The sequence below is a fragment of the Bison bison genome, unplaced genomic scaffold (genome assembly GCF_000754665.1).
Source record: "Bison bison bison isolate TAMUID 2011002044 unplaced genomic scaffold, Bison_UMD1.0 scf7180017864498, whole genome shotgun sequence".
Lineage (NCBI taxonomy): Eukaryota > Metazoa > Chordata > Mammalia > Artiodactyla > Bovidae > Bison > Bison bison.
The window spans coordinates 1,403,509-1,430,830 of record NW_011495057.1 but is presented as its reverse complement, the minus strand read 5'-3'; the positions used below and the strand labels follow the sequence as shown (position 1 = coordinate 1,430,830).

Sequence of the window (27,322 nt, the reverse complement as noted above, 5' to 3'; positions counted from 1 at the left end):
GTCTGTCTAGTCAAAGCTATGGTTTTTCCAGTGGTCATGTATGGATGGGAGAGTTGGACTATAAAGAAACCTGAGTGCCAAAGAATTGATGCTTTTGAACTGTGGTGCTAGAGAAGACTCTTGAGAGTCCCTTGGACTGCAAGGAGACCCAACCAGTCCATTCTAAAGGAGATCGGCCCTGGGGTTTCTTTGGAAGGAATGATGCTAAAGCTGAAACTCCAGTACTTTGGCCACCTCATGCGAAGAGTTGACTCATTGGAAAAGACTCTGATGCTGGGAGGGATTGGGGGCAGGAGGAGAAGGGGATGACAGAGGATGAGATGGCTGGATGGCATCACTGACTCGATGGATGTTGAGTCTCAGTGAACTCCGGGAGTTGGTGATGGACAGGGAGGCCTGGCGTGCTGCAATTCATGGGGTTGCAAAGAGTCGGACACGACTGAGTGACTGATCTGATCTGATCTGATGGACTGTAGCTCACCAGGCTCTTCTGTTCCTGGGATTCTCCATGCAGGAACCCTGGAATGGGTTGTCATGCCCTCCTCCAGGGGATCTTCCTGACCCAGGGATTGAACCCACATCTCTTATGTCTCCTGCATTGGCAGGCGGGTTCTTTACTACTAGCTCCAGCTGGATAGCCAGAACTGGAGGTTTAGATAGGGTCAACAGAGGCTTGTTTTGTCTCTGAGATAGTGGGGCAGCTTAAAACTGATGAGATGAGCTCCAGGCGGGAAGGAAATGGAAGGTAGCAATGAGAGAAAAGAATCAATAGTGAGGAGAAGGCAGCATCCAGAGCCAGGTGGGAGCATCAGATTTCACCAGAGAAGGGCAGCTCTTCACTGATTGGGAAGGGAGGGGAGAGACCGGTGTGTATGCAGTTAGGTTTCCAGATTTAGCAGGAAGTTTATAATCTAAAGTGGCGAGGGAGGGGAGAAGCAAGCAGCATGGTCATTTGCTAAGAGAAGAAGGAGGTCAGAAGTGTGAATGAAACTGAGTCAGCCAGTCACTGCAGAGGGTGGGAGAAAGAGCCAACTAAGAAACCAGAAAGAATTTATGAGACATCAATCAGACAGGCTGATTTCTCCCCCCACACTGTGTGTTGCAAAGGAGGCTGTGGTGTGTTGTTGGAGACCTTGGGATTTACAGTTCCAGGATCCGTAGGGTCTGCAGTGTGACTAGGAGCAGGTGACCAAGCAGGAGTAAAGGTGATGGTGTTTCGGAAGAGAGCGTTAAGAAGAGAGACTAGGAGCTGGTGAGGCAGAGACTGTGAGCCAGGTGCCAGCATCGCTATATACTAGAGGTGGGCACTGGGCGGCTACTGACTGTACAGGTGCTGATTTTGAGTACTTGTTCAGTTATACTTATATGAAGGAGTCTTGGTATTTCTCCACTTCATCTCAGGACAGACTGGTTTCCTTGTATTTTTAACCTGGATCTCATTCTCTGCTGCCTTTGTCACTGCCTTTTTTTTTTTTTGGCTTACATTTCAGGTGATGACAAGGAGATCTAAGGTCGATGATATCAAGAAAGTATCTTTCAGAAAGTGAAAATGCCTTCTCTCTCTCTCTCTGCCTCCCTCCTAATCTCTACTACTGCCTTAAAGCTTCCTTAAGTTCTTTTAGTTGGAATGACCTATCTACATATCAGCAGATGACACTGTCTCTCTGGTTATTTTCTGATCAGGCATGTACTGAGCTGTCAAATTTATGTCCTTTCCCTGCACATGATGACATTTCCCTGACTGGATGCTGCCAGACCTGCTCTCGGTCGCTGGGGGCTCCCACTAACACCATCCTAAAAGCAGGGAGGAACACTTCCCTGGCGGCACAGTGGATAAGACTGCACCTGCTAAGGCAGGGGACACAGGTTCAATCCCTAGTCCGAGAAGATTCCACATGCCGAGGAGCAATGAAGCCCATGTGCCACAACTACTGAGCCCTCGTGCTGCAACTATTGAAGCCCGTGCTCTGCAACAAGAGAGGAGCCCCCCACTCTTTTCAACTAGAGAAAGCCCAAGTTCAAAGCAGCAAAGACCCAGTGCAGCCAAAATACATAAATATCCCAAGGACTATTTTTACAAAAAGCCTCTGCAGGAGGAAAATATGGACAGTCACCAACCCTTCCTGTTTTCATCCTATCCATGTTGAGTTGAAAGTGGCTTACAGTTTGATAACCTAATTCTAATTTATAGAATTTGGAATTTTTGAATTAGAATCATACTACTATATCAGCCTATTTTAAAAATGACACTAAAACAGAAGTACCGCCTATAATCTAGAAATCCCTTAGGCTGCTTCTCCATGGATTAGCTGCCGCACTTATAAGTCCTTTTAGGGCAGACATAATCCCCCTGAGGAGGACATGGCAACCCACTCCAGCATTCTTGCCTGGAGGATTCCCATGGACAGAGGAGCCTGGTGGGCTACAGCCCATAGGGTCGCAAAGAGTCAGACATGACTAAAGCAACTTAGCACAGCACACACAAAAACGATTAACCCATTTCATCTTTTTTTCACCTTCCAATTCTTTTCTTAATGTTTTCTTTCCCACCCTGCCTCCCTTCCTTAATTAGAAAGTGACTTGAGGTATCAGTGGGTCACCTCGGTGCTGAGTCGGCAGCAGCGTGACGGTTTCTATTTCCACCTTTTTCTTTCAGTCACACAAGGTCTGCCAAGGAAGTGGCCTTTCTGCAAGTCCTGGCTGCTTCTCCCTGCCTGATGCTTTTCCTGGCAGGTGGGCCTCAGAAATCCTTCTTTTAGGGAAAGGCAAATGGAACCAGACAGCGAACCACTTAGACACTGGTGCTCCCTCTGCCCATCTCTCCCCTTCCTCCCTCCAGCACCACCCTGCCCGCCCTTCAAACAGTACCTGAGCCCCTACTGGTGCCAGGCCCAGGAGAGGCAGAAAGGAGGTACCAGACACACAGAGATGAGAAAACAGTCCTTGTCCCCAAAGCACTGCCCCCTGGACCTTACACAAATGAAGCTCTCCTTGATTCACAGGCCAAAATATGAGGAAACTGAGTCAAACGACTTCTTGAGAATCCTTTCTGTTTTCATAGCAACGACTTTCAAGAATTGTTTTAGTGGAGAATCTCTGCTCTGGAAAATCTCTTTACACCCTAACATGCTCCAGGTCCTTCACATTCTATCAACTGTTACGTGTTCCAAGAATATGAAGGTATTCAAATAAAAAAGTGAATAAATTGTGGTATTGTTATGATATAGAATAGCATATACATTCATTAAAAATGATGCTTACAGGGGACTTCCCCGGTGGCCCAATGGTTAAGAATCCACCTTGCAATGTGGGGGATGCAAGTTCGATCCCTGATCAAGAAACTAGGATCCCAGGAGCCCTCATGCTATCCTCAGGTAAGAGTCTGTGCTCTGCCAGGAAAGATCCCCAGTGCTGCAACTAAGACCTAACACAGCCAAAATACATGAGAATTTTAAAAAACAAAAAAATAAAATAAGAATGATGCTTACAAAAGCTTAATGAGATGGAAAAATGGGCCAACTATAACACCTGACACAGACAGAGAAGAGAACCTAGAATATTAGGTATTAAGTCATTGAAAGTGATTATCCTTGAGTGGCAGGATAATAAGTGCTTACAACTTCCTACTTTTATTTTTCAAAGTTAAAAAAATAACTTTTTTCTATAATAAAAATGAGTACAGTTATTTAAAAGTATCTGGAAGTGATTGTTTCTGTAGCAAATATTTTCAGTATACATGCCAAGGCCAGATGTGAATACTTTTAAAAATGTGCTTTGCCTTGTATTTTCTGAATCTGTCTATAGCACTGATTCTCTTTAATTCTAAGCTACTGTAACTAGTCAAATTCCAGTACCTTTCAGAGGAATGATAATCTCAAAATACTCACTTTGGAAGAATCCAAGGGCATTGAGAAGGGGAAAGGAAGGGCCAATGAAATTTCTCTAGCTGTCAAATGTGCAGGGTTTTATTTAGGGTCTTACACTGATCAGCTCAGTTGGGAAAGAATCTGCCTGCAAGGCAGGAGACCCTGGTTCGATTCCTGGGTCAGGAAGATCCACTAGAGAAGGGACAGGCTACCCACTCCAGTATTCTAGGGCTTCCCGTGTGGCTCAGCTGGTAAAGAATCCTCCCGCAATGCGGGAGACCTGGGTTTGATCCCTGGGTTGGGCAGATCCCCTGGAGAAGGGAAAGGCTACCCACTTCAGTAATCTGGCCTGGAGAATTCCATGGGCTGTATATTACATGGGGTGGCAAAGAGTCGGACATGACTGAGCGACTTTCACTCACTGATTAAGAAAGGTGAGAGTGCAGGTCATCAAGAGGTTATCTGAGGAAAAGGCTCGGGGCAGGGGAGTCCGACCGCTGACCAGAGATGACTTCACCTCCTGAAACAGGTGCTCGGATACCCTGGCCGGCGTATGACTGAGCTATTGGATAACAAACTCAGTAAGGCCACGAATGGCACTTGGTACAAGGAAAACACCTATAAGAGAAGGTGCTCCCTCCACGGTAAGGAAGTGGAAACTCCACAAGAAGTAACCAAAATCTGGTTCGTGCCTGGTGTGATGAAAGCCCTTCTGCTTCCCTCAGTGGAAGTGGGCAGAGAGAAAAATGCAGAATGGTCAGTACTGGAGGATGCCTAGAACTCACTCCTTCTGGAAGAGCTGAGAGAGAAGGCGTCTGACCATCTCTGGCCAATTCACTTACAAGTCAATATTTCCAACTGACTGTGGTGTAACCTGTCAATCAAAATTTTAGAGGCTAAAGCGAAGATTGCACTATTAATCGGGTGCTTGGGTCTCCAGAAGGCATGGACAGACCTTTCATGTCTCAGGCACAGCCACTAAGAGATGTTAAAGGGGGAAAAGGCTATGGTTAGCTGGCTCATCTGGCCCATGGAACTAGCAACAAAAGATTTCACAGAGGGCTGTACTCATCAAAGGGTGCTCCTCCGATGAGCCATCTGGTCTCCCCTGGCAGCTTGCTGGAAGCCAACCCAGTTCTGAAGAAGGGAATGTGCTTTATTTTTTTTAATGAATTTTTTTTTATGAGGAACATTTTTTAAAGTCTTCATTGAACTTGTTACAATATTGCTTCTGTTTTATGTTTTGGGGTTTTGGCCACAAGGCATATAGGATCTTGGCTCCTGTCGGACCAGGGATCGAACCCACACCCCTTGCATTGGAAGCCAAACTGCTAATCACTGGACCACCAGGGAAGTCCCAGGAATGTGCGTTTTATTAATAACAAGGTCCCCAGGTGCTCTGCATGTACAGTAAAGTTTAAGGTGTAGTAAACGACAGGTGCAGAGTATTTCAAGCTCTTCTGAATTTTCCTGCTTCCCATCCAAGGCAATGGCAACCCACTCCAGTACTCCTGCCTGGAAAATTCCATGGACGGAGAAGCCTTAGTCTGCAGTCCATGGGGTCGCACAGAGTCGGACACGACTGAGCAACTTCACTTTCACTTTTCACTTTCATGCATTGGAGAAGGAAATGGCAACCCACTCCAGTGTTCTTGCCTGGAGAATCCCAGGGACGGCAGAGCCTGGTGGGCTGCCATCTATGGGGTCGCACAGAGTCGGACACGACTGAAGTGACCTAGCATTAGCATGTTTTCAAATATACAGAAAATAAATTTTTTTACTGTGGCAAAAAGATTTATCCTCCACTTAAAAATCTCTGAGTGTGTTTGTGTGTGTTTGCCCTCAGCTAAGGTACTCAGAAGCAACTTGACATTTATAATTTCCTTTTCAAACCTAAAGTTAACAAAAGCAGGCATTTTCCAGCAGTCTCAATTTTCTAAATTCCTTATTGCTTCTTTTAATTCTAACAAAACTTGATGTTTGAGAGGGATGTTATTTACCACAGACTACTAAAATATTTGCTCCTTACCTTTTTACATTTTTTTTCCCTTCTCAGCTTATTCTCTTAGGAGATGACCTCTTAAGGTCATTAGGAGAAATTCTAACTTTGAATTTTTAAAATGAGATTTCTCATTGCTGACATGGGGAGTGGCATTCTGGTTTCTAGGTTGAAAACATGCTGGTAGTGTGCTAAATGTATAATAAAAGTCCTCCTGTGAGAATGTGACTCACTGAGCCATAGAAAGAGTTCAGGTAGCTCAGATCCCACCATCCCAAGCAGGGTTATCTCTGCCCTGAGGGAATTTCTCTTCATAAATGAGTGGCCAGCTTCCAGGTCACTGATGATATCACAGATTTAACAGAATCGGGCAAACATGCACATCAGTTTACCCTTGACCTAGGAGGAACAAGGTCAGAGTACTTTGAGGACATACTTACACATGAATTTGAAGTAATATTTAAAGTACTCCTGTGATATTTAGTACTGTAAACAAAAGGATGGAAGTGCCCTAAACACGCTTGGATTAAGCCAAAGGAAAAAGCAGAGTGAATCCAAGACTGGATCTAGGTAGGGCCCTCCTTGAAAGCTCCACCTTACCTGATTGTCGAATCCGTTGAAGAGTTTGTTGCACCAGGACTTCTGACCTTGGGACAATGATGATGAAGTCCACTTTGCTGAAGTGGCCAAGGTCCAGGCTCTGGCTGCCGCTGTCTGCGATAGCACACACCTGGGACAAGAGTTTTCTGGCAACTGTGAGCTGCGGCTGATAAATCTGGAAGGTGTCATTCCCTAAATCTAAAATGTGAAAAAGTCATAAGAACACGATTAATTCACTTCTGTGATGGCCTCTATGAATCTATACAGGGACAAGTAATACACCCAGTGTAAAGTGATGCTCTGTCACCAAGAACCTTCATTTCCTACCCTCTCTCTCTATTAACTTTTAACAGATCGTCCACTTTCCCTAACAACTCAGCTGAAAGGATGTGCTCAAGAGTGAATGTGGCAATTTCACAAATATATTATTGTAAAATTGATCGTCTCACAAAGCATGAGCTCAGCACCCCTCCCTTGCCCAGAAACAAGGCCCACAGACCACATCCTTGCAGCTGGAGCCAGGACTCATCTCTGGAAAGGGGACAAGCTTCCTGGTTTCTTTACGACTGTCAGCACAGGTCAGGTGCCCAAGCCCAGACCCTGAACAGAGGCAATGCCATAACCATAATCTTGCTGAGTTCCTTTGAGCTTTTCTGGATGGCACTGCAGTAAACACTGTCTCTCCAGCAAGTCAGTGGCAACATGGTTTGAAATTCTCCTCCCCATGACACTAACTTCACCTTTCTTTCCACTTAACTCCACTTTGCCAGTGCGTGTGACCTGGCAGGTCTGGTCAACTCTGGTGCTGACGCCTGTACTATCTGAAGAGACCTGATTCATGACACATCCAGCTGGCTGCTCAACAGGTGACATATCAGAAAAACATTGCCCAGATACTTTAAACATGCCAGTAGCTTTTTATTACAAGTTACAACCAAGAGATCAATCTCTTATACGTGCATGCGTTCACACACACACATGAGAGATAGGGTTAGTTGGCTAAACACCTGAGCAGGAAACATTTAATGCTCCTTGAAAGGGCTGCTTTTTATCAGGAACACATGTGGAAGTCTGAGCGGCACACACAAGGGCCCAATTAACCTGTGCTAATGAATGTATTCTAAAACCAAGCTGCAACACAGCCCAGGCAGAGACAGTGGTCACGTGACCACCAGCCACCACGGAACCCTGACAGTGAGTGGGTCTCCCTAGTGACCGAGATGACCCACTAGAAAAGCCCCAAACTGCAACTTTTAAGAACAGCCCACATAGTTTTTGACCTACCAAGGTAATCAATCAAAATAAAAAACCCATCTTTGGATAGTTAGACTGTTATATCTTTCATTTCACAGGTTACACAGCTGGGGACTAAGAGAGGAGGCATAACTTTGTAGAATTGAACTTAGCAAATTTTGAAGTTGGATGAAAGCTAAAAATATGTTTAAGCAGTGTTTCTTTTCTTTTTCATCATTAAAATCTCCTATTTATTTATTATGTATTTTAGGCAATGTTTCTTAAACAGGGACTCAAGGGTGTGAATGTGGGAATCTGTAAGTATTCTGAGAATTTTAAAATTCTAACTTGGTTCACATAATACATTTTAGATCATGTGGATGATTACTTTACTGCCATATAACGTCCAGGAGTTAAAAATCTTTATTGCCTTCAAATTCATTTTTATGCCTGGGGTGATGCCAAGCCCTGCTCCTTTTCCTATTGCGGTCATCCTAATGCCTGAAGGAAGCATTCCCACCAAGTATTAATAGAAGCCAAAAAGCTGTCAGCAGCTGCTCATATGTATCTGTTTCATATCCATTCTTCTGTTCTTTGTTCTGTCCTTTTTGACACTGTCCCTATCAAATAGGAACTTGGGGTAGGAATCTGAACCTAACGGAATCCAAGCTAGAGATGCAATTCCTCGCCCTGGTCCGACCGTCCCCCTTGGCGTCCTGCAAGTCCGCTGTAGGGCACATGAGGTGTCGGTGTTTCTGCTCAGCTTCCAGGAAGGCCTCACTAACCCTGAGACTGTGTGCTTGCTAAGTCGCTTCTCATGTCCGACTCTTTGTTGACCCTGTGGACCGTAGCCCGCCAGGCTCCTTTGTCCATGGATTCTCCAGGGAAGAATAACTGGAGTGGGTTGCCAGGGAATCTTCCCAACCCAGGGATCAAACCTGCACCTCTTATGTCTCCTGCATTGGCAGGCAAGTTCTTTACCACTAGCACCATCAGGGAAGCTCTGAGATTATGTGTGTTTTACATATTGGAAGGTAAGTGCAGGGAGTGGAGAGCCAGGGGCCCAGGCCAGACTTTGTCCAGATTCTTTCAGGCAGTTCTCTAAAGCCCTGTGTGAACACCTAGAGCTGGTGGGCCCAGCTGTGGAACTAAGGGAGGTACACCAAGGACCCCAGAACGTTGTGAGGGAGAACAAAAGAGAGAGAAGTAGTGTTTAAAAAAATCTTTGACTTAATTCTAGGTGACATTTACTAAGAACAAAGGCATCAGACCCAGGCCACAGGGTAAGGGAGAAGGAAATGGCAACCCACTCCACTATTCTTGCCTGGGAAATCCTGGACAGAGGAGCCTGGTGGGCTACAGTCCATGGGGTCACAAAGAATCGGACATGACGGAGCATGCATGCACGCACAGGGTAAGGCGTTTTTCACTTGAGCCAGACCTCTCGAGGAGATAATGAGGAAAGGCCTGTCACAGTCTATGACTGAAAGACAAGACCTCAGAACCCTCAGAACGAGTCAGCTTCTACGTCCGTCCCGAGGATGGGGTTCCCTCCTTTTGGCCTGAGGTGACATTACCCAGGTTCTGCGTGGGGCTCATAGCAGCAGCCTCCTGAGGCGACACGTATTCGTTAAGGTCTCCGTTGAAAGGGGTCACCACACTATCTCCTCGTCTCTGTTGCATTTTGTCTAGCAGCTTGTCTAGGTCGTCACCTGTTACAAAACGAAGCGGAGGTAAGGAAGTCACCAGGAAGGACGTGTTTGTATCAGACGTTAGGCAGCTAGGCTGGGTTTCTGTCGAGATCTGCCGGCCATCCCACTTCTCACATCAGAATTCACACTCAGTCACCCCCGTAACAGAATCCCCGTAGCCACAGCTACACTTATTTGTATCATGCTTACAGGTTGCAGGCTCTCACATACTATTGATAATTCTCTCTCGGCCCCTGTCATACCCAGAGCAGGCAGGATGGGATCATTGTGTCTCCATTTGACAGATTAGAAAACTAGGTCTGGGAAGGCCCAGTGTTGCCCAAGGTCACACGACAAAGCAGTGGCTGAGCTGAGGCCTCCCATCCTAGCGCCCAGACCCCTCTGCTGTGTCAGGAGCAAAATGCTTAGCAGAAACCATTCCAAAAGAGGGAACATAAGTCATCAAGCTTAAGCTCCACTCTCAGGTCATGGACAGGCTAAGATTTAGATCCAGAAAATTATGCAGCTGGGGACCCAGCAGCGTTGCTGAATCCGACAGCCACTCACCTAACGATGTGGTTTTGAAATGCGATGCCAGGAAACTGACCTTTCCCGTGATGAGTTCATAACTAATTTCTTTCAAAAACTCACTTGTGGTGAGCATGCTCTCTGCCAGAGCCCTGGACTGGTGCTGACCTGCAGAACAGAGGGAGACATGACGTGCCAGTGGACAAATGCTCACCAGGACACGATTTATAATAAAACAGCCAGAACTGAAAATGCAACCAGAGTCTGAGCCTAGAGGGACTTGGATAAGGAAAGTCTGGTACATCCAAAGGTAATGCTGGTGACTACCCAGCATTTGAAAGGATGATTCCAAAACTTCATTTGAAATGAAGTTTCAAATACAAAGTTAGGTGATTAAGGGAAAAAAACAACATCCCTTATGTGCATGGCAACCCACTCCAGTATTCTTGCATGGAGAATCCTGTGGACAGAGGAGCCTGGCACACAGGCACGTGTGTTTGTAACTGGGAAAACATGCCTTGGATGTGTTTAAAGACTAAGGGAGGGATGTGAAAAACCTTTAAAAAATTGTCTGCATGGCTATTATGAATATCAGTCTTAAAAAATGTAAACTTATGTTGTTTTTTTAACAAATGAAAATTAGAAAAAATGAAGGTGTTATACTTTCTGATGAAGCTTGTTGAAAGATACATACATCACAGAGAGATAGGCAGGTGGTTTTCGTCAAATCAAGGAGGCTCGGCCCCTTTGTTAGGAAGATGTGAGAGCCATTCACAGAGAGGAGAAAAGCAAAATTTAGTCCAAATGGCAACTCAGGATGGCATCTGATAGAAAATCAGCACCAGAAACAAAAACGCATTTTGTAATGTACCAACTTTCTGAAGTTTTCTTTACGGTCAATGTTACAGCATTAAATACCCTCTGGCGAAGAGGTGAATATATGAGTTAAGTTCCTGGCAGATAACGATGAACTGGCTTAGGCCACCTGTGGCAGTGGCTTTATCACATGCTAGAGTGGTAACATTTCCAAAACCTTTTAAGGACAGAAGCGACATGGGACAAGGGTATCTGTTACCAGGATGTGCTTTGAAATAATGCTCCCACCACCAGCTGACAGGGATGCTAGCCAAACTACAGGCTACAAAAAAATCTGATCTGAGGAGCAAAGGAAAAGTTAAAATTAGGAGGAAGAACCCAAGCTGAGGCCCTTGATCAGAGATTAATTGCATGGATTCCTGAGACACTCAGCAAGTAGTTTTCAAATGGACAGATGATTGAATGAATAGATTTTAAAAATTACTCACCTAATACGACCACGCAAAACTCATTTCCTCTGATTTTTGAAGCACAAATGGTTACCACATAATCCGGGAGTTTTTGATAATGCCTCATTTCACTGAGAGTCCTCAAAGTCTCTGAAATGCCCTCTGCCAAAGAGTTCTGGGTCACAATCACATGAACCAAGTCTTGAGACACGCTGGCAATTAATCTAGCCAGCCAGGGGAGTTGTCCTGGTGACACTGGTGTGCACTGCGCACCCATCTGCAGGGCTCTCTCTCTCAGAGTAAATTCCTGCATAGCTTTCAGCATAATTTGCTCAAATTCTTCCCTGAGAGGTATCTGATCAGGACCTAAATTGAAGAGAATTATAGCTAAAATTTTTTTTTTTTAGATCACAGCTAGAAAAGAGAGACACGTAGATACACACACAAATACACCAGTATGCTGTCTATTCCGGCTGGCAAGTAAGCTGTTTTTTCTGTAGTGGCCTTAAATATACTGCACCTATTTATCATTTTTGATTGTGAAACTACCTTCTCTCTTCTCTGTCTGCCTCAGTATATATTTTTACAATGCAGACTTCTGCTCCTGTTATCTTTAAAAAAAGACGTGCTCAGAGAGTATCAATTCCACTGTATGCCTTGGGAGATGGTCACTGAGGGTGGTAATTTTAAAAATAATATCAGAAATATTATTATATAATGTTGTTGTTGTTGTTGTTGTTCAGTCACTATGCTGTGTTCGACTCTTTGCAACCCCATAGATTGCAGCACACTGAAGGTAGTGTTTTTGTTGACTTATGAAACTTGGCATTATGGAAATAGTTAATGACTAATGAAGCAAGAAGCTAACCCACTAGTGTGTATAATCAGCTTCAGGCTTCACGCAGTTCTCATTTTATTCATAAATACTTTAGAAAAACATTTGCATGTATAGCCTCTGTACCAAATTTTGAGAATACTGTCCACAAGGAAAGTTATTTTTCACTCCCAATTTATATTTAGGCAGTTTCACATTTTCCCCAGATAGAGAATGTTCTCATCAGGGAGTTATTTATCCCAGAGTTCTGGGGTAAAGATGGCCTTTGGCCCTCCTCTCTGACTGTGGTTATGGCTAAGCTTTCATGGTTGATCCGTCCACCCTGGAATTAGGGGGATTTTGTTTCTCTTTAGGAACTCAACCAGGCTTTAGGACAAAATAAGCAATCAATGTCTGGCATCCAAGTGACATAAATGAATTCTTACACTTAAGTTTAAGTTGAAACTGGCAGGACTACGTTCGCTGCTGCTATCCAAAACCCCTTCTTTGGCTGTGCAGAACTGAGCTTTGAATCTAGAACCCCTCGGTGTCTGTGATCTGAGATCAAGCAATTGCCTTGGAATCCAGAGTCAAAAGCCCCTTGCAGAAAAATACAGGGAGGAGGGACCTGACTTCTGTATGGGAACGAGGCACCTGAATGAATCAGAAATCTCTCCTTCCTTTAACACGGATTTAAGTGGCCTCCCTGACCCTGCCCATCATCTCTGGGAAAGGAAGAAAGTGAAAGTTTAGTAATGTTTAGGACAATCAAAATTAAATAAAATGTTATAGGTTTCTTCTTTTTAAATATGTTTTAAAAATAAACAATTTTGGATAACCACAAGTACACCTACTGTCTAGCACAGGGAACTCTGCCCAATGTTATGTGACAGCCTGGATGGGAGGGGAGTTTGGATGCGTGTATATGTATGGCCGAGTCCCTTTGCTGCCATCATTTGATTGTGCTGTGAAACTATCACAACATTGTTAATTGGCTATACCCCAATACAAAATAAAAAGTTAACAAAAAACCAATTTTAATTTGAAAAAAAAAACAAACAGTATTTTCCAGGATTGGCTGGAGCCAGAGGGAAGTAAAAGAATGAAGTCCTCATAAATTTTTCTCTTCTGTATATAGAAAGAGGGCAAAAAATTGGCAATGTTTACACTGGCTTTATGTGTCCATGCCTTCCCCAATCCTTTACTAGGGGAGACCTTTCTTATCACCTTGGAGCCACCAAAGTTTCTGGTCTTCATTTAACTTTACCAAATTAGCACCACGGTTCGCGGCCATTAAGTACACACTTAGTAGTGAGCTCAAAGTGCATAGACTTGTATTGACTGTGTGAGGAGAAGGGAAGGTGGTCGTCTTTTTAAAGATTTCTCCCATCAGAACAAACCACAGCGCAAAAAGCATGTGGCTCTGCCTGCCACCAGCTTCTCATAGGCCATCTGAAGAAGCTGGTGAACAGGTATGTTGTAGGACCCACACCAAACCACGACGGAGTTAACATGTTCTATCAGGCAGCATCATTAATCCCAAACACAAAGGCATTCTGGGAAAATAAAGTCTCAAACACGTTCATGGCATTCTTGGTTGCCTTCAAATTCACTTCTATAGAGTTTTGATCGAATTACTGTTAGGAATGAGAAATGGAGGAAAAAGTATTAAAGTTTAAATGAAGTAAGAGACTTTTTTTTTTTAATTGCCTTGTTTCCAATCACCTCCCATCATTTCTTCATCTTTAGCCTTTACAGCTAAATTGCAGGAGCCTTTTCTCCATTTGATTATGGTCATTTTTCCCCCTTCAAGTACTGATCTCCAGTTACTCAGCCCAGACAACAGGGCTGAAGGCTTTTCAGCTAGAGCTGCCATAATAGGAAAGAACAAGGGTCCAACCAACTCAAGGTCCTCCAAGACTCTGGATTCGCTGATTTCATCATCTACTTCAAAAGACTTTCAGATTGTGAAATAATTGAGACTTATTTTTTTTAAAATAACTGTAGTGGAAGGATCCATTCTTTCTGAAAAATCTTGCTTTTCTTCTTCTCTGTTACATTCAGGTAACTGAGCCATCTGAATATTAGCCCTGTCCTCTTAGGAGTCTGGATTTATTTTTTTGGACGTCTATTTATAATCTATACAATATGTGAACATTTTCTTTCTGCCTTCTTTGAAATTTTTGAAGGCAAAAAAAAAAAAGGACTCCAGAAGAGTTCGTTGAGGAGAAGTGACGTCTCAATGTTTAAAATTTACATGAAGAAAAATAAACAGCTATTTATTTTGGACACTGAGAAACATAATTAATTGGTTGCAAGTAAAACTCTGGATTGAATTGATCCTGAAGGGCATAGAAGAGTTTTGTCTAATAAAGAGTGTTCTATTTTTTAAGAAAAGAGCTTTTAGTAATTTAAGGGAAGATGTTTTGTTTAGACCATGTAGTTCATTTAATTAACTTGGACTTTGCTTAAATTGTTGCTGAGATTGAAAAAAATGCTATACTGATATGTTTGGTTTGCTATAATAGCATTACTTCATGTGGTCTTGTCTTACTGATCCTGAATGCATCTTGAAGCTCTTTTTTCATCCTGAAACATGGTTGAAAGTCAGTATGTATCAATTGAAATTATGATGTCAAATGTCAGACCCAGGAGATTTTTTATAATTTTACCACCTGCTAATAAAAATGATTAGCAAGTCCCAGATTTATCATGAAAGTGGCTCATGAGATATCTGAAGCCTCACCAAATTTCAAAAGCCCATGTCAAGGCAGATCCTATGTCAAGGCATGCCTTTGGGCTCTCGGGGTATGAAGAGGTACAGCCAAGGCTGCAAGCTGATGCTCCAAGGCTGAAGGTGAAGTTTGTGTGTGCGTGTGTGTGAGCGTGTAACATTGTTTAGCCCCGTGGCTTTTTATCATTTAGCACCAAAGTACTTTAAAACATTAAAAAAAATTCACAAGAGCACAGATAAAATTTTTAATGTGTAATTTTACACCTCAAACATTTTTCCTAAGTAAATCAGTGGTTTGAAGTCATGGAAAGAGTGTATAATTAGGCTGCATATTAGATGGCCCACTGCAGTTTGCAAAATAAAGGACATTGCAATGTAAATGCTGTGGAGCCACTGCAGTATTGTCCGGGCACATGCATACACCCGCCATGGGGCTCAGGAGGAGATATCAAATAGAGGAAGGAAGTGAAGGGTTCATGACCTACATATCCCTTTACCCTAAAGCCCAGAAGACCTTCCAGGGAGTTCACCACATCAAAGGGATGAAGCTACAGAAGAAAAAAAAAGCGTGTAGGGACAGTGGATAAACAAGATAAAAAGGCCAAGTGGAAAATCGGAAAATAACTGTCTAAGGCAATGACTACATTTGCATTCCAGATGGGAGCTGCACTTTCAGAAAGGTGGCTTGGCCTGAGTCCCCAAGGGAGGTACCAATGGCACAGCTCTCAGACAGTCTGCCAACATCAACTGCTTTGCAGACCTTAGACCAACATGGGACTGGACGCTAGGTGGAGCAATTTATCTCTGCTAGAACCTGAAGAAGTAAAGCGAGGAGCAAGGGAGGCTAGGTCTGAGAAATGAGGAGAAAAAAGTAGGAAAGAGAAGGAAATGAATAGGAAAGAAATGGAGGAAAGGACGAGGAAAAGTCATAGCGAGTGGGGTTGAAGAAAAAGAATGTTAGAAGCAAAAAAGGAGAAGGAAGAAGTGGATAAAGGTGAGAAAGTGGGTAAGAAAGGAAATAAGTATGTTACAAAACAGAATAAAAATCGTCACCATCAAATGATTATTGAAAATAGCTTACCCAGCCGTACGAGATACTGTATTGTCAGAAGAATCATGTTTTCCACGCTCAGGAGTTGGCTGCCAGTCAACCCTAATTGTTCCAAATCCTTGTTTTCCAACTGTGGAATCTTGTAGCAGTTCACCAGCAGAGGACTGACAACAATGTCACCAACATTTCCATAGAAATAGGGTAAAGTGCCATAGCCTGCCCCAACAGAAGCAGGTCAATACAGTTCAACATTTCCTCCTGAGGTCCAACCAGGTATATTTGCTCAACTAGGATCCACGATGCCTACCAAAGTTCCCTGACCTCTGAATGGCTACCAAACAAATGACTCAAATGTATCAATCCTAGAGAATTCACTCCAACGCTCTAAACGCTACCCTTTTATTGAATTAGATGAATAGGAAACAAAATACTCAAATTATATTATATAGGGACATGCTAATTAATATCTCTGCCAGAGAGGATTGATGAAAGTTTGCAAAAACATCTCTGTATCCTTTGTAAACCTGCAGGAATAAAATATTTTCAGATAAAATTCCTGATCAGATAAGAAGTCAGAGAATAGACAGACTACTATAACATGCTTACTTCACTTCTTCAGGTTTTCTTTTAAAAAGTTTAAGCTAAACTCATAGATCAACAGCAATATTCTGCCAGTCACAAGTATTAATACTTGGAGGGTCTTACTCTTTTTGCTATCTTAGCTATTGTTGTTATGTTCTCTTCCTGAATGTCAATAAAAGTCTCAAATCATCTTAGGAGTAGATAGTACAAAATGTGTTGAAAATACACACTGTGTTGATGGTCTGGTGGAGAGAACAGTCCCTCCATGAGTCTTTCTAAAAGGCAGACACCAAAGGATAAGTTTTACTTATCCTTCCAAGGCTTAGCTGCACCATGCATGTAACTCGAATGCTCAGTAAGCACTTCCTGACTATATGGAATTTAAACAACTGGATTTCCCCCAGTGCCTGTAGGTTCAGGGAGCAGCCTGATAAAGAATAGGGCTCAAAGCAAAACTATCCATGTCAGTAGGCTCAAGCCAACTGCAAGAAACAGATAACACCTCACATAGACATACCATAAAGATCCACTGGGCTTAAACACCCTATCTGTTTAGTACCGGGGGTAAAGTCAGCAGTCTTCTGCTGGCCTCGGCTAGCCACCGCACCTCCCCCGCCCGCTCCGCTCCGCCCCCAGCAACAAGGGGACTCTTGATGTGGGTATGAAAGGCACCTCCACTTATCGAGAGCTTAGAAAGGCTCTCCCTCCTACAACTCCCCATGGTTGAGATCTGCAGCTCTGGGGCCTCTTGGTCCTCCTGAGATGGGCCTCTTCACCAGCTTAGCTTGTTCCTTTTCTCTGCAGCCTGGCTCCCTTTGACTGAAATGAGCCCTCTCCAGCTTTGTCTGCTTTCACCCACCCTTCACTTCCCCAGCTCAAAGGTGACTTCTGAGAAGGCTTCTCAGACCCCTCCAAGCAGAATTAAGCTCCCTCTCCTCTGAGCTCTTGGAGTTCTTGGCTGTGAACTCTAGACTCCCCCCACTAAACAGTGCTCTTTGTGGGCAGAAAGACTGCCTTCTTCCTAACTTCTAGTCCCTTGTTTAGTATAGCTTGAAGGAACTGACCAATAAAAGCTGAAAGAATTAATAGAGGCATCCATGAATACATTCACAAATACATGAATAAAGACACATGGAAATAGAGGAGTCCTTCTAGATTCCAGGGGACACAGGCAACTTGGAATTCCTTTTCTTACCTATCAGGATAACTGGTCTAACTCCTGAGTTACTCAGCAGATTTTCAGGAACAATTACAGTTTCCCCTGCAGGAATGGGTCGAGGTTGTAAAATTCCAGTTAATGGGGTCTGTGGAACTGGGGTAGATAAAAGGGACTCTGGAAAAAAAAAAGTTGTTTGACAAGAAGGATTAGATAGGAAGGCTAAATGAAATACAGTTGAAATCAACACAGTGTGACTACCTTTAACATGCAAGTTTTATAGGTCTAACGGCTGTTTTATTAAAGATATTCATGCTTACTGTATAAAATAAGAAGTGAGAGGAACAAACAAACATATCAACCATTATCAAATCGTCTGGAGATAGCTGCTATTTAACATTTTGGCAGTTTTTCCTTTTAGTTGTTTTCCCATATACAGTATTTTGGATTCTGTTTTGAATTTTATCTCTTCCTGCAGTAGATTATCAAGGCATATCTAGTCATTACAGAAAATGTGAAAAGTATAGAAAAATGAGAATAGGGATAAAGTCATCATTAGTCAGTATACCTAGAGGCAATCACAGTACCATGTTGGCACAATTCTTTTTGTAGGTATCATTTCTACGTAGTCTTTAGAATTACTTTTTAAACAAACAAATTTTTAAATAACCTTATGTCCTAGAATTGGTATGTTTACATTTGTCTGTGTTTTATATAGCAAGGTAGATGGGCATTTGAATATTTTAACTGTAGGCATCAAATGGCCACAGTTGGGTATTATAAGGGAGAAAGAATCAGTTGGATTTCAGGATTCTAGTCACAGACTGAACCATTCAATTCAGAAATAGTAAGTACAGGTCATGTAAGGAACCAGATCACAGGAGAAGACATCTAACACCACTACTCGCAGTGCAAGTCCAGTCATGCTCTGGGATGGTGGGCTGGTAGCATCATGTCCTCTGTAAAGAATGGCTTATGGATACTGTGGGATACAACAAAGCCAGATGGTGACTCAAGATCTCTCATGATGGCTCATGTGCTTGTTCGGATGGCAGATACGATGGGGACAAAACATCAGCTGCTAGAATGCTGGGCGCAATTGTTGGTAAAGGAAATGTATCTTCAAGGGTTCATGGAAAGGACAAGATTAGGAGATACCTCTGCTAATTTAAGGAAACTTAAAACCCATCTTCTGTTGAAATCTTACCTGTTCTTGAAAGAGGGCGAACTGTAGGAATAGGAACAACTAAACCAGGTTGGGGGATGGGTGACCCAGGATACCATCCTCGGTGTCGCTTCTTTGGTGGCCCAGAAATGAACATGGTAGCTGAATGCAAAAAGAAAGATGAGGCTCGTCCTTAGTGATGGAAGTAAGGAAAGAAGTCAAAGTAACACAGGACCTTTACTATGATTATACTCAGAAAGTCGAAGTCATTTTTCTAGAGGTAAGGATAAAATTAGAAAAAGTCACATACTTACAATACCATCTACAACTGCAGGCTGTTTCATGATGGACAGTTTTACCCAAATTATTTCATCTGATTCTATCAACAACTCCATGAAGTTGCAGGACAACTACACTGTTAACACCCATTTCATAGAGAGTGAAGGAAAGCCTCACATTTACCCAGGGTCACATAGCAGAGATGAACTTTGAACCCTGTAATTTGGTCATCAAAGCCCATGACTTTTAAAGATACATCTTATATATTTGCTTCAGTGTTATTTCCTTGGTAGGCCCATCCTTGTAGAATGGGCAGTAGACACACAATTGTAATTGTTCATACCAATCATAAACTTTCAAAATATTGCACGAGAAGCTAAGGAAAAACTGGGAATACCCTGCCAGACAGTTCATCATTCCAAACTCTTTGGAGCACTTCTTCCATAACTGAGTTGCATTATTTCAAAACTCTAAGATGGGTATGGTACCTTGGTCTCCCGAGGCAAAGCTAGGTCTTGGTGACAATGAATAATTCCCTGGGCGGGCTGGCGTGGAGCTAGACGCACTGCTCTTTCCTCCATGGCTACTGTTTCCGTTAGCAGCATCTGTGGTACAAAAGAGGAGCCACTCAGAACAGAGTCTGGGCAGGACACTGCTTTCTGTGACGCTGCAACCGTACAACAAACCACACACCCTAGGATTCAAAGACATCCCACTGACAGGACAGCTCAGCTGTGCAAAGCCAACTACAACCATCAGAGGAGTACCTTCAGTAACATGAACTATCACCCCAAATAATTTCCTAGGACCCTAAATGATCTTTTTTATTTATTTAGTTTTTTGGCTGTGGGGCATGTGGGGTCTTAGTTCCTTAACCAGGGATGGAACCCACGTCCCTGCAGTAGAAGTGCAGAGTCTTAACCATTGAACCGCCAGAGAAGCTCCCCCAAGAGATCTTTTAGAATCATTTTCAGTGATGTCTTTGGAGATGGTGGGTGGAAAGAAAACTTTAAAAAAGACCTTTATCATGGAAATTTTCAAACATATATAGAAAGAATAGAATATGAACTAGGTACCCACCACCCAGCTTCAACATTTATCAAGGTATGCCCAATCCTGTTTTATTTATACCCCCTATCTCTTCTCCCCCACCCTACATATGCACATATGGGCTCTGGATTATTCTGAAGCAAACTCATTTATCATATCACTTCATCCATAAATACTTTTGTATGTGTTTCTAAAAGGACTCTTAAAAAAACATAACTGTGATATTGCTTTATACTTAAAATTAACAATAATCAATAATTTCTTAATATTAAATATCCCATCAGTATTTGAATTTCCCCCAGTCATCTCAGAAATGGCTTTTTACATTTCTTATTCAAACTGGGGTTCTAAAAATATCCACACATTGAATTTAGTTGCTGCTGCTGCTAAGTCGCTTCAGTCCTGTCCAACTCTGTGCAACCCCATAGATAGCAGCCCACCAGGCTTCCCTGTCCCTGGGATTCTCCAGGCAAGAACACTGGAGTGAGCTGCCATTTCCTTCTCCAATGCAGGAAAGTGAAAAGTGAAAGTGAAGTTGCTCGGTCATGTCTGACTTGTAACAACCCCATGGACTGCAGCCTACCAGGCTCTTCTGCCCATGGGATTTTCCAGGCAAGAATACTGGAGTGGGGTGCCATTGCCTTCTCCGGAATTTAGTTGCTCTGTCCCTTAAACCTCTTTTAATCTATAAGATTTTCCTTTTTCTTTTCATTTTTTTGCTTTTCCTTCAAGACTTTTTTACATTAATTTTTATTAGAGTATAATTGCTTTACAATGTTGTGCTAGTTTCTACTGTTCAGCAAAGTGAATCGGCGATATGTATACATATATCCTCTCTGTTTTGGATTGCCTTCCCATTTAGGTCAACACAGAGCATTGCAGAGCGCTGAGAAGAGCTCCCTGTGCTATACAGTAGGTTCTCATTAGTTATCTATTTTATACACAGTATCAATAGTGCATATATGTCAGTCCCAATCTCCCAATTCCTCCCACTCCCCCCCACCTTTTTTTTTTCTTTCTTGCAATTAGTTTGCTGAAAATATAGCAGAATTTCTCATTTTCTGTATTTTGCTGACTGGATATCCAGGGTGTAATTTGATATCTCCTCTAATTCCTAAACTAATCATCAGATATAGATGCTTGCTCAGATTCATTTGATTTTTCTTTTTTTTCTGACAAGAATACCTCCTAAGTCTTGTATACTTCCATTAAGAGAGGCATATAATAGTGAGTTTGTTCGCTTCTTGTGATGCTCAGATTCATCAGTGGGCTTAAGAGTTGTTAGCCTAATCCTCAAGTTATAAGTTGTATATTAGCCTTTCATGCTATAGTTTTAGCAACCATGATGGTTACCACCAAGATCCATAATTTCATTCATTATTCCTTTAGCTGTAAAAACTTGGATTCAGTTTGTTCCAGTCTATAATCTAACCAGAAGACAGATTCTGTAAGAACTGTTGGACCCAAGTAAGAACAAAAGTGGCCTGGATAAATTATGACGCCTAACTGTTGGAAAGTTGCCAACAATAATAGGTTCCCTTTCTCATTTTTCTTCTACTTCTCTGACCATTTCTTTTTGTTAAACACTGCCATTTTCTAGGGTTCTACCTTTAGTTCACAGCTTGCCTTACTCTACATTTCTCTTTGATTGATATCATTTACCGTGGCATGCTGGTGGGTCAGCTTTACACCATTAGTCCTGCTTTCTCTCTATGACAAATTAAATGACTGTTGAGTGGCTCCATTTGGATGCCTCATTGATTCCAAACTCAATATGTCCTAAATTGAACTCATCATCTCCTGGGGAGACTGCTACCCCTGCTGTATTCCCAACGTCAAGTAACAGAACCAACCATTAGCCCAGAAAGATGGACATCAACCGAGACCCCTTCTTCCACTTGACGCTCCCATTCATCAGTCGAGTCTGCTCATTTCACATCCTGAGTAGTTCTTCAATCTATCTCCTCCTCCTCTACCTGATTTTCACCCTGGTCAAAGACCTCATCATTTCTCACCCAGACTACTGAAAGACCTGCAACTTGTACTGTCATCTCTTTTTGCTGCCCAAACGATCTAGTCAAATTAAAAGAAGACTATGTCACTCCGCTGTGCCATAAGTTATAGAGTAAAATTCATGCTTCTGAGTCCGAGCTCCTATGATCTTTCCCTTGTCTGAAAGTGAAGTCGCTCAGTCACATCCAACTCTTTGTGACCCTGTGGACTGTAGCCTGCCAGGCTCCTCCATCCATGGGATTTTCCAGGCAAGAATACTGGAGTGAGTTGCCATTTCCTTTTCCAGGGGATCTTCCCAACCCAGGGATTGAACCCGGGTCTCCCACAGTGCAGGCAAACTCTACCGTCTGGGCCACAAAGGAAACTTCCCTTGTGGGGATCGTGCTTACTTCCTGCTATTCCCTCAGTTTTATATTGTATGTTTCTAACAAGTCCAACCTGCCAGAGGTTCCTGCACATGTAATGTCATACTGCTTCTCTCCTTTTCCTTTCAAGCTTTGCTCCTGCTTCCCCCTAAATATGAAATGTCTTTCCCCTACTCTGCTATACAGTGAACATCTCCTCATAGCTCAAGACTGCACTCCTTTAAGAACTCATTCTTAATTTCTCCCTAAAAGGCTGTGCTAAACACCCCTCCTCTAGGAGGTGCTCCCCTTAGGACATTATGTATTTACTGTGACCCCATGGACTGTAGCCCACCAGGCTCCTCTGGCTATGGGATTCTCCAGGCAAGAATACTGGAGTGGGTTGCCAGGCCCTTCTTCAGGGGGTCTTCCCAACTAGGGATCAAATCCATGTCTCATTATGTCTTCTACATTACAAGTGGGTTCTTTACCACAAGCACCACCCAGTAAGCCCTGTATTTACTGCAGTATACTGAAAACATCTCACAGGTCAATCTCCTCTACAAGGTTACAAGCACATTAGAGGTCAGGGATTGAGCATTATTTATCTTAGTATCCCCAGCTCCTCATCGTAGCAGGTACCCAAGAAATGTATATTGAACAGAATCAATCTGTTTTGTCTCCCCTGTGTGCCAAATGTCCATTGACTCTTTTGGATCTAACAGAGAAAATGCAAAGCTTTGTATAATAATGTCTTATTGTAGACAGCCCCACTTTTGCCTTCAGCTGACAAAGAAGGATCTTCTGTTTTCTTCTACCAAATTGCTAATTAAACTTCTCACAAGTCTTTTGTAGACTATGTATTCACCAAAGAAATATAAGTGAGGAAAACATCACCTGCGGCAAAAGTCTTCCCTACAACCTGCAAAGACAAAGCCAGTGGCTTCACAACATTCTTATTCCGGGTCAGGTCCTGAGCGCCACTTAAATTGATTGCAGAATTAGCTGGACTGAGAACCGGTGAATCTTTAAAATGAAAGAGGTTGTTCAAATTAGAAACTAGTTATATATGCAGGAAGGAAGTCAATTCAACAAGAGTGAGCCGAGAGAGAGTAGACTGTAGAATTACAGTTTCCCCCTTGATCTATTTTAAGAAAGTCCATTTCGCTGTACATCAGTTTTATTTTCTTTTTATGTATTTAACAAACACTAACAGGTACAATGTGCTGGGTCATAGTCTAAGCACTTTAAATCTATCAGTTCACCTAATTCCTATATGAACTCAATGAGGCTGTTACTATTACTTCAGATGGTGGTAGCCATTTAACTTGGTCAAAGTCATATGACATGACATTGAAGATATGATCATGTGCCATACTAAAACTGTCTCTACAGTTTCCTTCAAAGTCATATTTTTATGAGATATATTTATCTCTATCCAGACAAGTTTATCATTTGAAAAGTATTATGCAAGCTAAGTCATTGTAATGTTGGAAACACAACTTGCCTTTGAAGAAAACGTGTGTTAATATTTGGAAATAAACTAGAATTTCTACCTATGTAATACCAGGGACATCCAAAAAAAAAAATCCCTAATTGGATTCACAAAATAATTCAGCACAGAAAAATCAAATGCCATTTCAGAGGCAGGCTATGTGAGAGATAGAGACTCCAGCCAACTAGAGTTTTCTGAAATGAATATAACAGACCCCAAGTTCCTGACTCTATGGGCTTCCCCAGTAGCTCAGCCGGTAAAGAAAAAAAAAGTGAAAGTGTTATTCGCTGAGTCATGTATTTGCTTAGTCATGTCCGACTCTTTGTGACCCCATGCACTGTAGCCAGCCAGGCTCCTCTGTCTATGGAATTCTCCAGGCAAGAATACTAGAATGGGTTGCCATTCCCTTCTCCAAGAGATCTTCCTGATCCAGAGATCAAACCCAAGTCTTTTGCTTGGCAGGCAGATTCTTTACCATCTGAGCCACGAGGGACCTGCAATGCAGTAGACACAGGAGGCGTGGGTTTGATCCCTGGGTCGGGAAGATCTCCTGGAGGAGGAAATGTCAACCCACTCCAGTATCCTTGCCTGGAAAATCCCATGGACAGAGGAGCCTGGTGAACTATAGTCCACAGGGTCACAAAGAGCTGGACCCAACTGAGCAACTAAGTGGGAGTGTGAAGCCCCTGACTACACCAGCAGAACAGTGTATCAGGTAACACAGGAATCCGTCAAAGGAACTACGAAAACTCTGAGAGTTTAAAACACAACGTGTTCTGAAGAGCAGGACTCTGATGATGCTACATTAGAAATTATCTAAAACATTAATGCTCATACCACAATGTGATTCCCGATACATCTAACCAGTGCAGAAGAACTCAAAAGACTGAAATGGTCCCCTACTGGCTCAGGAGAGTTCATATTCCTCTCTGCAGGTCTAACGTACACCATGGAGTGATTTTAATGCCTACAGGAAGAATAGAAGCCAGCAACTGCACACACAACATTATAAAGTCTCAGAAAACTGAAGACAGCTCAAGTTTTTCAGGTATTAACAGAGGACCGTACAGGACAGGAGTCCCAGGTAACTATGCCATGCCACTACACAGGTTGGTCATTATGTTTCAGGCCACAAATATATTGTTTGGTGCAAGATTTGTTGCTTCCTAGTTTACACTTAGAATTTTAGCATATTTCTAACAATCCAGGTAAGCATACAGGTGAAATCTGGTTAATAAATTTTAAGTGGTGGTAATTTTTTCAAGTCAGTGAATTCAGATAAGCACAGACCATCAGGTACAAAATGAATGTACAGAAATATGCACAAGAATAAAGAAACTGACTAATAAAAGCTCTTCCTTACACCATATATAGAAATTAACCAGAAATGGATTATAGATCTAAATGTAAGATAAGAGCTAAAACTATAACACTCTTAGAAGAAAACACAGGAGTAAATCTTCATGGTCTTGGCTGAGGCAGTCATTTTTAAATGTGACACCAAAAGTGCAAGCAACAAAAGAAAAAATAGATGAACTGGACTCCATCAGGATACAATAATGTTGCGCTTCAAGAGACACCATGGAGAGACCATTGAGAGAGAACCAAGAGAACCAAGAGACAACTCAGGGGAAATATTTGCAACTCATATATGGTAAAGGACTTGTATCTAGAATGTATAAAGAACTCTTACAATTCAATAATAGAGAGACAAATAACCCAAGTAAAAAATGGGCAAGTTGTTTGGAATAGACCTTTCTCCAAAAGAAGATACACAGGTAGCCAATTAGCACATGAAAACATTCTCAATATGATTAGTCATTGTTTTTCCAATGTCAAAACCATACTCCCAACATACAGTAGGATGGCTAAAACAAAGTAAAACACAACACGGCAAAACAGTATTAAGTATTGACAAGGATATGGAGAAACTGGAACCTTCACACGTTGCTGGGAGGAATGTAATATGGTACAGCCACTTTGGAAAATAGTTCCTCAGGGACTTCCCTGGTGGTCCAGTGGCTAAGCCTCCATGCTCCCAAGGGCAGGGGACCTGTGTTCGATCCCTGGTCAGGGAGTTAGATCCCACATGCTGCAACTAAGAGTTCACACACTGCAACTAAAGATCCTGTATGCCACAACTAAGACCCGATGCAGACAAATAAACAAAAATATATACATTTAAAAAAGAAAATAGTTGCTCAGATGGGTATACACAGAGCTATGACTCAGCAATTCCACTCCTAGGTATAAAATGACAGCCAAGTAAAAACATATGCCTGTGCAAAAATCTGTATACAAATGTTCATAGTAGCATTATTTACAACAGCCCCAAAGTAGAAAAACCTAAATGTCCATCAACTCATAAATTGATAAATGAAATGTGGTATATCCATAAAATGGGATGTTATTCAGCAGCAAAAAGAAATGAAATACTGATATACACTATAATGTGGATGCATCTTGAAAACATGATGTCAAGTGAAAGAGGCCAGTCACAAAAGCCACATGTTGTGGGCATATAGTCAGAAAGCAGTTAGGCACTAGATAAGGTCAGAGTGAACATGAATCCTTTTATGTTATTCCCTACTCTTTACCATCTTGCCCATGCTTGTATTCTTGAACTTATCAGGTGTTGGGATATTCAGTGTTTAACAGTGCTTTTGATCAACTGGGAGCAGCCCCAATGTCCAAAATGCAATAGCCTTTGTGATCTTGCTCAGAGGTGAAGATGAACTGTAGGCCGTTGTGCAGAAACTGTGCTTAGACATTGAGTAAACAGCTGATTACCTGGCCCAATTGTCACCAAGACCCACTTATCTTTACCAGTGAACTTGTAAACATGGGAGCATTTGAAAACTTGGAAAATTCCTTGATCAAGTCACAGCTCTGCTCTCTATATGGTAGGATTTTATAATTTCCTGTTTCTCCTTTCAGGTCATGAGCTCCTTGATGGCATTCCCAGCTTCTGGCACAAGGTCTGCCACATCATGGCTAAAGAAATAGAGTGACAAAAAAGCCGCAACAACTTCCTTATCCTCTTTATGCAATAGCTCAATCTGTTAGCCCAAGATCACTGGGGGAAAAATTGTTTTTTAAAGGGAGTCATTTAAGTAGCAAGTAGAAAGACTTTGGATTCTGATTTTGTCAATTACTTTTTTTTTTTTTTTTTTTGCCAAATAGTAACCTTTTCTGAGATTCTGTTTTGTGACTGGCAAAATGATTCTAAAACCTGCTTCACTGTAGCAATTAACATGTTTAGCAAGTTTCCAGTGTTCATGTATGGCTGTGAGAGTTGGACTGTGAAGAAAGCTGAGCGCCGAAGAATTGATGCTTTTGGACTGCGGTGTTGGAGAAGACTCTTGAGAGTCCCTTGGACTGCAAGGAGATCCAACCAGTCCATCCTAAAGGAGATCAGTCCTGGGTGTTCATTGGAAGGACTGATGCTAAAGCTGAA

At 42.4% G+C, this 27,322-nt stretch overlaps 1 protein-coding gene across 1 annotated transcript in view; it reads right to left on the bottom strand.

The window, feature by feature from the left end:
- GREB1L (growth regulation by estrogen in breast cancer-like) overlaps positions 1 to 27,322 on the bottom strand; it is a 225,419-nt gene that overhangs the window by 48,325 nt on the left and 149,772 nt on the right. The window contains exons 8-15 of the mRNA XM_010828983.1: positions 19,452 to 19,568; positions 18,727 to 18,846; positions 17,559 to 17,696; positions 15,812 to 15,997; positions 11,222 to 11,548; positions 9,957 to 10,085; positions 9,276 to 9,410; positions 6,466 to 6,663 (exon numbers count right to left, since the gene is read on the bottom strand). Coding sequence (XP_010827285.1) covers positions 6,466 to 6,663; positions 9,276 to 9,410; positions 9,957 to 10,085; positions 11,222 to 11,548; positions 15,812 to 15,997; positions 17,559 to 17,696; positions 18,727 to 18,846; positions 19,452 to 19,568 — 1,350 coding nt within the window. The remainder of the gene's footprint in view (positions 1 to 6,465; positions 6,664 to 9,275; positions 9,411 to 9,956; positions 10,086 to 11,221; positions 11,549 to 15,811; positions 15,998 to 17,558; positions 17,697 to 18,726; positions 18,847 to 19,451; positions 19,569 to 27,322) is intronic.